At 36.1% G+C, this 9,491-nt stretch overlaps 5 protein-coding genes across 6 annotated transcripts in view; 2 read left to right on the forward strand and 3 right to left on the reverse strand.

The window, feature by feature from the left end:
• The window catches only part of LOC149728203 (cytoskeleton-associated protein 5-like), a 41,495-nt gene extending 35,698 nt beyond the window's left edge, over positions 1 to 5,797 (forward strand). For both annotated transcript variants that reach the window (XM_089888426.1, XM_089888425.1), the window contains 3 exons: positions 226 to 293; positions 888 to 1,004; positions 1,523 to 5,797. In XM_089888426.1, the coding sequence (XP_089744552.1) occupies positions 226 to 293; positions 888 to 1,004; positions 1,523 to 1,651 (314 nt within the window). In that variant the 3' untranslated portion in view covers positions 1,652 to 5,797. The remainder of the gene's footprint in view (positions 1 to 225; positions 294 to 887; positions 1,005 to 1,522) is intronic.
• LOC149728204 (cyclic nucleotide-binding domain-containing protein 1-like) lies at positions 1,990 to 3,560 on the reverse strand. The gene has a single exon (XM_089888429.1). The coding sequence runs from the start codon at positions 3,558 to 3,560 to the stop codon at positions 2,007 to 2,009; it is 1,554 nt and encodes a 517-aa protein (XP_089744555.1). The 3' UTR covers positions 1,990 to 2,006.
• LOC149728205 (uncharacterized protein C22orf15-like) lies at positions 5,657 to 7,411 on the forward strand. The gene is made up of 4 exons (XM_089888444.1): positions 5,657 to 5,797; positions 5,856 to 5,942; positions 6,008 to 6,130; positions 6,221 to 7,411. The coding sequence occupies exons 1-4, from the start codon at positions 5,761 to 5,763 to the stop codon at positions 6,433 to 6,435; spliced, it is 462 nt and encodes a 153-aa protein (XP_089744570.1). The 5' UTR covers positions 5,657 to 5,760; the 3' UTR covers positions 6,436 to 7,411.
• Positions 6,460 to 7,363, reverse strand: LOC149728206 (uncharacterized). Its single transcript, XM_089888439.1, has 2 exons — positions 6,985 to 7,363; positions 6,460 to 6,920 (listed from the first exon to the last, which is right to left on the reverse strand). The coding sequence occupies exons 1-2, from the start codon at positions 7,361 to 7,363 to the stop codon at positions 6,685 to 6,687; spliced, it is 615 nt and encodes a 204-aa protein (XP_089744565.1). The 3' UTR covers positions 6,460 to 6,684.
• A 15-nt stretch (positions 7,412 to 7,426) lies between the features above and the next one.
• Positions 7,427 to 8,251, reverse strand: LOC149728207 (GEL complex subunit OPTI-like). Its single transcript, XM_089888445.1, has one exon. It carries the CDS (start codon positions 8,249 to 8,251, stop codon positions 7,913 to 7,915), a length of 339 nt encoding a protein of 112 aa, XP_089744571.1. The 3' UTR covers positions 7,427 to 7,912.
• Between the last annotated feature and the right edge of the window lie 1,240 nt (positions 8,252 to 9,491).

Raw genomic sequence — 9,491 nt, forward strand, 5'->3', positions numbered from 1 at the left:
TAAATAATTGAGTATTATTAAATAAAATAAAGGTTATTATTGTTTCAGTGTATTAAGTTTATAACGCTTCCATTGCAAATGTTTTTTACTGAAATTTAAAAATTTAACAACTTTAATAAAGTTAAATATTAATAATATTGCCCCAGGTTTTGAAAAATGACTATTGTTCCATTTATTTGCAAATCTAAATACTGATATATTTTGTAACGCAAATTTTATTTTCAGCTTTCACAGAATCCCAGAAAAGTAATTACCAGCCACCTACTGTACAGGAATCATGGGACAGATTAAATGTAAGTTTGTTTATCATTAGTAATATACTTGGTTCAAATAGAAATCACTAATATTTTAACTAATGATATTTAAATATAATCTTACTTTTATAATATTTCATGTTGTTTCAATTACTAACATAGCATGACATTTGTGACTTAAAAATTAAAGCAGAGGCAAATGTTTTGTTTGCATTTACAGGCCATATTTTGTTTTCGATTTGTTTTTCCCCAAAAATATTTGACCGGCGCCATGGCATAGTGGTAACCCAGAGGTAATGGGTTTAAGGCTCGACGCTGCTACTATTGTGGGCGTATGTGTCCTTGGGCAAGACACTTAACGGCAATTGCTTCAAACCAGTGGTCACTTATTGACCAAATAATCAGCCATACATAAAAAATTCCACAGAAATATTCACCCACAGGCCACAAAGTAGTATACATGGTAACTCGTAAGCTGGCACGAGGTGTATTAACACCCGTGTTATAACGACTGTCGTTTTTGGGGTAAGTGAGGATAAAGAAATATATATCTTAAAGTTATCAGGTCATTGGCTTGCGCAACACAAGTGTGTCGTAATTTCTTTTACATTTCATACAAACGTTTAATTCCAGTATCTTCGTGAACGCTGTGGTTTAAAACCACGCTGCACATCCGAGAAGCAAAATGGTGAAAAAACCACCACAGATGTCAATCATCCCGAACCATCTGGTGAATCATCCATAGTCAAGGTTGGTGGTTTAATCTTTTTGTTCTTTCGATATTATTTTAACTCTTTTTGTTCTATTTATTAATATTTTTATTCTATTTTATATTATTTTTATCTTTTATTCTATTTATTATTATTTTCAATCTTTTGTTTATTTGATATTATTTTTATCTTTTTTGTTCCACCCTAAATAATTTTCCTCTGTTTGTTCTATTTTATATTATTTTTTATATAAAATATATTTTCAATTAAAAAAAGGTTGTTACAGTGTTTCGCGGTCTACTATAAAGACTAGACACGGCACTATTGTTTGTATCGTTGTAATTCTAGAATAATGACATTTAATGCTTAGTGTGGTTATTGTATAATATCTGGTCATGTGGCACAATTATAGAATTGGTATACTGCGTAATATAAATTCATAAACACTACAGTTGACCGGTATAACTTAAAAAATAACTTATAGTTGCATGATATTAGATCATGCCCTGCTTTGCCAGTAGAGTTTTATACAAGTTCTATTTTATTATGTCATTACAGGCCGATGAGCCGGCTGTTCGTTCCAGCGGCTTTCAATCGCAACCGAAAGAACGCAGCATTAGTTCTTCAGCAAATATATCCGATTTAAAACGACGACTTGCGCAGATCAAACAAAGTTCGAGTCGATAAATTGAAAGCATGGTGGATTAACAGTGTTGCTTTATAGTTTTCTCTCAAACTACACAACACTGCACATAATATTATCGGTCAGCACTGCCAGCTACCAACCTTAAGTCTCATCTTTTTGTATAAAATCTACATATTATTGACTTTATTAACAATTATAGCTGGAGCAGAGTGTTTTGGAATAATTTCCGATTAAAACTTATATGTAGTTCATTCCACGCAGCTATCCCTTTCGTTGTAGCATTTTCAAACCGTTGTACGCGGTCTCAGTATTTATTTTTTCTGAAAAATAAATATTAGCATTCGATATAAAGTGTCACTTTTTTATACAAACTAAAAAAAACAAGAATTTATATTTTTATTTCGCCCATTTTCCGTAACCGGGTCGAATACCACAGTAGTTTATGGTTCGTAGTAACACGTTACGTTTCAACTCTGCCCAATCGTCTTTCATTTCCTGCTGAACGAAGTTCTCTTGAATGATGTCATCAGTGACGTCATCAAACTTTGGCCGAGAGCTTTGAGAAAGCAAGGAACGTGTGGTGGGGTCCAACAACTCAAGTCTTTCCAATGTAATAACACCAACTTCCAAATCTTCGCAAGACACGATGGAACAAGACAAAGGTTTCTTTTCCAACAAACTGTCCTCTCCGATCGAGTCTCCCTCCCTTAACGATCCCATCCTCACGCTCCGGAAGAGCTTTTTTCTTCTACCGTTCGGAAGAGTCTTGATTGCCTCCACTTGCTTGAAGACGTCGCATTTACCCTTTTTGAGGAAAAATATGAAGGGAGCGATTTCTCCTTCTGGTATAACAACAGTGTTTCCAGGTATGGTTTGCCATTCAACCAGTGCGGCCAGTTTTCGAAGTGATAATCCGGGCCAATTTCTATATAAGTCGCTCGCTTGAACAACGGTTGTCTTTTCGGCTTGAATTCGCTCCTTTATTCGTTCCAAAATGCGCTTGTAATCCGCTATTGCGATCTTTAAAAATTGGCACGGTTCTAAGGTGACGGAGGTCATGACCTTTGTGTTGACCTCTCGACCTTCGACCTTTTCAAGGGTCCCGAACCAATCGCCATGTTGCAGTTTCCCCAGTTTTCTCCGAAGTAAAGGGGTGGGGGAAGGAAATACTTCAGCGTCATCTTCGGTAGACAACCCTGCACGAATATATGGAAGAGTTTGCGGTCTTACAGATCCACGAAGAATCATATGTAGGCCAGTGTTTCCGAACACTGTCAGTCCCGCTTCTCCGTAACTATCCAAAGCTGCCACTGTTGCGAGTTCGCGGAGCACTGGGTGACTGTCACCACTATCTTCGAGCAAGCAAGCAAGTTCAGAAGGCCACAGCTCGCGTAGTAGACGATACACCCTTTTGTGTTCCTTGCGTGTTCTCTCAAAAGGCAACTTCTTCATCAGCATTCTCAGACACCCAATATTCCGATCTTTTGCCAATACCAGATCGTCCGGAGCTGTTTCAGTTTGCAAACCTTTTTTATGCTTTGATATATGAAGTCTAACATCATGTACTCTTGGATCATCGTACACAGTAGGTGGGTCCTCCGTTTTTCGTGTGATTTTGCCTCTTACCGCCGCATATCTGGATTTGGGTCGATTCAAACCAGCATGGCCCAGTTCAAACGCTATCGTTGGTTTGGTTGGCATTCCCGGCTTCACAGGCTCGGGCTTCACAAAAACGCTGGTGAAAGTTTTCATGAAATTTTCATGTCGTGATTCGATCCTGTCTTCCGCTGTACTATTAACAACTTTAAGTTGATCGTAGTTTATAGTTGACTGCATCGTTAACCTTACCACGTACTTTCGCTTACACTCAAAAACTACGAACACAACCATCGAAACGAATTCTTTTGGACACACCATACCAGTGTTTCCAGATGAAAAGCAAAAAGTCATCTTAATCAACAGAAACAAGGTATGTTTTCCAAATTTAGGTAAATACAACTATTTTTCCAAAAACGATTACAACATTTTTATTTTGGCAACACTGAAATCATGACTCGAAACAAACACTTCAACATTCACATAAGCGCGAATAAAGAGCTCCCGCCTTTTGTTGCGAAAACTTTCCATTTGTTTCCATTATCCTTCAAGGGGCGGATTTGTTATTGAAACTCTGATCTACGTGTGCCTTGTTCGTTTCAGGTGACCTTATTTCACGCGACACCGGATTTTAATTCTGTTATGCCACGCTCCAGTTTTTGCTGTTCAGTGCCACAATCGTTTTGATTTTGGTCAACGTATTAATTTTATAAACTTTGTTAATCACATATATACGAAACCTGTTTTCTGTAACCGGTGTTTAGTTTACGGCTGTACGATTAGAAAATTACCTAATAAACAAATAATTTAAATCGACATACTAATGTTTTCTTAACAGTTTCTTTACTTGCTTATACATGCGAGCATGAGGTATCAAACAAAACACCTGTATTATCATCACGACTGTCCCCGCCACGCTGGAAGAAAAAAAAGTATAATCATATCATATAGTAGAGCGGGGGAAGACGGGACACCTGTGTCACATAACATCCAAATATCCTGATCGTCTATTAAACAGTTAAAGGTCTCTGGGAGTCGTGGGGATATATGATTTTATAATTCCTAAATTTTCTTTGTTTACTACCAAATTGGAGATGAAAATAAAATAAAAAGGTATCCCATCATACACCTCGAGTCTAAAAGCAGGTGGAAATATGTGCCTGAGTGTCCCGCCTTGCCCCACTGTACTATAAACCATATAGATTTGTCAATATTTTTATTTACGCTAATGTAAGCCATCGTTTATGCAGAAAATACATAAAATGTGTCGAAAGAGATGTATATTTGACTCACATGCCTATTCTGGTTATATATTGTATCGTATAGACTTCGTTGCGGTTGCCTATCTTTCTTTTATCGTGTTGGAATTTGATCGGGGGCCAATTACGTTGTAACTTAAGCTACTACATTCATTCAGCAAAGCGGGAGGTGTAATCTAACCATTCACAATTTGTACAAGTCAGACACTCTAGCATAAATGCGACTAACTAAGTTTAATTATAAAATTGTTGCTTGTTTTAAGTACGTAGCATACTATGATATAGTAGGGAGGGGAAGATGGGACACCTTTTCATTCTATTTTCTCGCCCCATTTGGTAGTATACAAAAAAAAACTCACAGAATTATAAAACCGTATCCTTACGACTCCCATATACCGTTGTTAATCGTTCAAAACACGATCAGGATGTTTGGAAATTATGTGGTAAAGGTGTCCCATCTTCTCCCACCCTACTATAAATGGATAATAAGAAAGAAATATATTTTAAGCTTAAATTAAGAGTGTCGTGGTTTAAAAGTAGACCTTCATTTCATTAACATTTTACCGATGTGATTACAGTAGGGGGATAATATTGGTAATAGCCGCCAATAATGGATATTTGCACGTTTGTGTACTTAGGTTATAATTGAGGAAAGCCTTTGGTGTCAAAGTGTCAGTCGTTTCCATTGAGGCAGACCTTTATGTGGTGTTATGATACGGTTTATTCAAGCCAGGCGGTCGCGTGTATCACGTATTACTTTAATACGTTTCGTCCGACAGAAATATCAGAAGGAACTTTCTCAAGGGATAACTGATGTCAGTTGAAATCTGTTATTCGTATGCCTATCGGCGCGCCTTTTTAACTAATCGTGCACAGTAATCTGTTTACTGTCGTTTTCTAGTTGGTTGCTACACTTTTGAAACGTTTTAGGTTCAAGGACGCTATTGTGGTCAGAGCAGTAAGCAAAATACGTGTGCGACATTATCCACTAGCATTTAAGCAAGGATTGTATAATATTAAATTACATATCAGAAATTTGACGTATTTACTATTTACAGACACAAAAAATGCATGATTACGTCATAATCACGTTTTACGCTTGATTAATTTTTAATTTGGTAATTTACTAAAGATTGGGGACTAAATTTTAACAGGGAAGTCTAATACCTTATGTATTTGACTAGATTCGAAATCTACTGTTGTATTACTTCAAGTTTCTAATTTTCTAATATTTGTAGCGTATATTGCACCGAAAGGATTTTGTATTTTTATGTTTGTACGAAAATCACATAATCATGTCAACCCAACTTTTCATCACTGTTAGATATGGAGGTTTGTGAATTTGTGTGAATCAAATTAAACTTAATTTTAATTCTTTCTGTTCATATAGAAAATAAAGAAGAACTTTTTAACCCACATTGCAAAAGTTTGCTTTTACTAGAATGTATACGCGAAAAGTGCAGATGCGGCGACGAAGGTAATTTCACTTCCATTGAAGCTATACAGTCTCACGTAATCCGCTGTATATTTAAATGCTTTTAGCAATCCTGGACTTGGTCGACGAAGCTGGGAATGTATCTAATATTTCCGACAAAGAAAATTTGACAGAGTACGCGAGTCAGTATCTGGAAGGAAGGCGGAAATATGTTCTAATCAAGGTTATAAGTAAGTCAACGGAAATCAGTTTGCCGTGAAATTTTTTGTTATTTATGACAGTTTTTAAATAAAGGAATTATTCTTGGATTCTCTATACAGGGTCCACCAACGTAGATACTGAACCTCATAAATACGAATCCCTTTTATTGAACCTGGAGAAGCATTACCCCGAACTCGCGGAACGTTTGGACAGATTGTCAAGGCCTGCTGAAGTCATTCCTAAGGGGAAAAATTGGCAAGGATCTAAAAAACGATCGAGTCAAGTCAGCAAGACAAAGTCTCCTAAGCGGAATTCGCTAGCTCGCATTTTGTAGTACATAGAAAATTGCCCACTAATCTAACTTGTATGAACCTGTTTATATTTAAAGCAAAGCACTTATAAAAGTTGAAGCATTTAATGTTTGTTCTTGTAAAACAGCGCGGTCCACGATAAGTCAATGAAGCAACAGTCGTTGTTCTCCAGATTAGAACGATTAAATACTCCGAATGTATTTTAAGTAATTCCGAAAAAGAGCATGGAACAATTTAAATGTGACCAGAAACTATTGAGTTGACTATCAACTTCATCGCTTATTAAGCCCAAGCTTCGCTTGGAATGAATTTCCGTCACCAATAGTCGCTTGTTTGTTAATCGCCAGGTGGCGCTCTCGAGAGACTATTTCTTCCATAATTTCACCATCTCCTTTGACGAGCCGCGTGCGTCCGGTTTCTGCGTCATATACGTGACGCATTACGCTCTGTCGTTTCTCCCATTCCTCCTGCGTCATTGGACGCATTGCCAGGGCTCTTGGATCAGGATCTGCAATAAAATATGATAATGAAACCACACAATTTTCTCAGAGATTGCTTTGAACCAGGCTAACCTGTTTCCTCTTTGTTTTTCTTAAGGGATTTTATGTTTTTGGGACTGTTTTCATCTGTTGTTTTAATAGTTTTTTCTTTCTTCATCTTCTTTTTTTTAGTTTTCTTTTTATGTTTGGCCTTTTTTCTTTTTAAAGTTTTCTGTGTTCTGTCTTCTGAGGAGGATGTATCTTCTGAAGTTGTCCTCTTTCTCTTTTTCTTCTTTACTTTTCGCTCTGAATCAGTTGAACAACTAGAAGAAGAGTATCTTTTCTTTCTTTTTTTACTTGTACTGGAAAAGTATGATCTCTTATTTGAGTCTTCAGATTTCTTTTCATGTTTTGCCTTTTTCACTTTATGAACAACTTCTCTCACATCTTTTTTTTCTTTCTTAGAGCCCATTGGCAATAACTCCTTTCAAATCAGTACAATCATCGATCCAGTAACAGTTCTGCTGTCAAACCATTACATTCAAACCATTTATTTTTGCTTTGGTAAGTGATTGTACAAGGTATCGACTAATAGAATATCACCATTGAACAATTACACAAAATGTAAACTGTACCTTCAAGTAGTATAGTAGACGTAATATGAATAATTGTATAATTTATATAAAATCGTTATTGGAAATAGTAACCACGAACACCAAATTAAACTTATTTGAAACTCAACGAATACCATTTCAATACATACATATCTGTTGCAAATTTCAATAGATATATTAAATAAATTACAATTATTTTGATTGTAGATTTCTAAAACTTTAAACACTCTTTTGAATGAATTACACTTTTCAAATATCAAACAAATTTTTGTAGTATTATTTGAACCACCAGTTTGGTTAAAATGTCACATCAAAATTTACATAATGTAGTTGCATGAAGCAAGGCTTGAATAGAATTTGTTTAACAACTGCAGCCATTGCATATGAGTTCTATATACAAATTTTGGTCATGACCCATGCACTGAAGAATAGACTATAATCCAAGAGACTAAAAAACTAGCAAATGCTGTCATAAAACCTTCTTTTGCGACTTCAAAAAAACCGCCATATTCTTCAATGTCCTGTTTCTGAAACTCAGTTACATAGAAATTCATTGTGAGCGTTGTAATTGCAAAGTAAAGCAAGATGGCCAAAATTCCAACAAAAGGGAAAATTCCCCACAAAATTCCTATGATTAAAGCAATGATTTGACGACTCCAGTACACTACATCCAATAATTCCTCTTTGTCTGGCCATGACGCCTTCCTAGTAAGAGCTTTTTCAAAAAGTCCATTCGATTGACTCATTGTTTGTTACTTATATTGGTCCACTCAACCTCAAAATCTTGCAATGCTTTTTTCCTATTAACACGCAGTGTGTATATACAAGTTCTTTACGAATACCTGGTACATTCGTTTCATACATTAGTTGGACATTTTGATATATTTACACAAAAATAATATTAACATACATTATAAACAGTCATAGACGGTCGAATCTAGTTTTACGTGTTATCCTTTACAACGTAAAACAGATGTTATACTATCTATCTAGGTACCCTGTTTTACTACGAAGTTAATTCAGTAACGAAATCCCGCTGATTTTCTACGTCATACGGAATGAGCTGTACCAGAGTCGTATAAACACCTTTCTATGGCTCTGAGCTGTCGTATAAACGGTATTTCTATGGCTCTGAGCTGTACGTATTATGTATATGATATCTATGTTCAAACGTGTAGTTTACATTTGACGATTCATATGATTAAGCTTTGAGGCATAGAATACTGTTCAGTAACCTATGCTTTGAGGCACTATGACTATGGAATAATCGATTTTGGATCATTGACAAAGTTGTTTCTACCAGTATGTTTATATACGGGCACATGTTTATATACGCACTCAGGTTTCCACTAAATGTAACTTGTCATTTAATGTTACAATTTTATAGGGGTGGTAACAGTTTATGAAATATTTTTTTGTGTTTGGACCATAGTTTGTGCGGAGTCGTAGGTATTTTGATGGCTCTGGGTTCGTGTACTCGGAATGGTATCACAAAGCTTTACAGAACCAGAGCACTGAACATGTATCGGGATTTCAAATAAAATTATAAAAAGATGAAGCCTTCCCAGTCGGTCCCCTTTTAAATGCTTACGATAGTTCAAAAAATATATAACTTAAGTTAACAGATAAACTTCTATTTTTACAGTTTTACCATTTTTTTACCGTTTAAATTTTTAAACTACGCTGCGTCTGCACAATAGTGACATCTAGCGGACACCAAATTTACATTTGATATTACCTTGCAGTTCTTTTATTGATTTGCTCAACATTCGTGATACACCCAAAACCCAGGATGTGTTGATAAAACAACTTGTCTTTCCTGTCATGTGCCAAGTGGGCACTAGTAAAAAATCCTCCGGTACATAGCAGAAGGGCTGGTGGAAAGTGTTAGAGGTTGCTATTTAGGGATTGATGGTTAGGTTACTGGGTTAGGAGTTAGAAGTTAGAGGTTGGTGGTTAGCGAATAAGGTGTGGGGGGGGGGAGAT

The sequence above is a fragment of the Ciona robusta genome, chromosome 11, assembly GCF_009617815.1.
Source record: "Ciona robusta chromosome 11, ASM961781v2".
In the NCBI taxonomy this organism is placed as follows: Eukaryota; Metazoa; Chordata; class Ascidiacea; order Phlebobranchia; family Cionidae; genus Ciona; species Ciona robusta.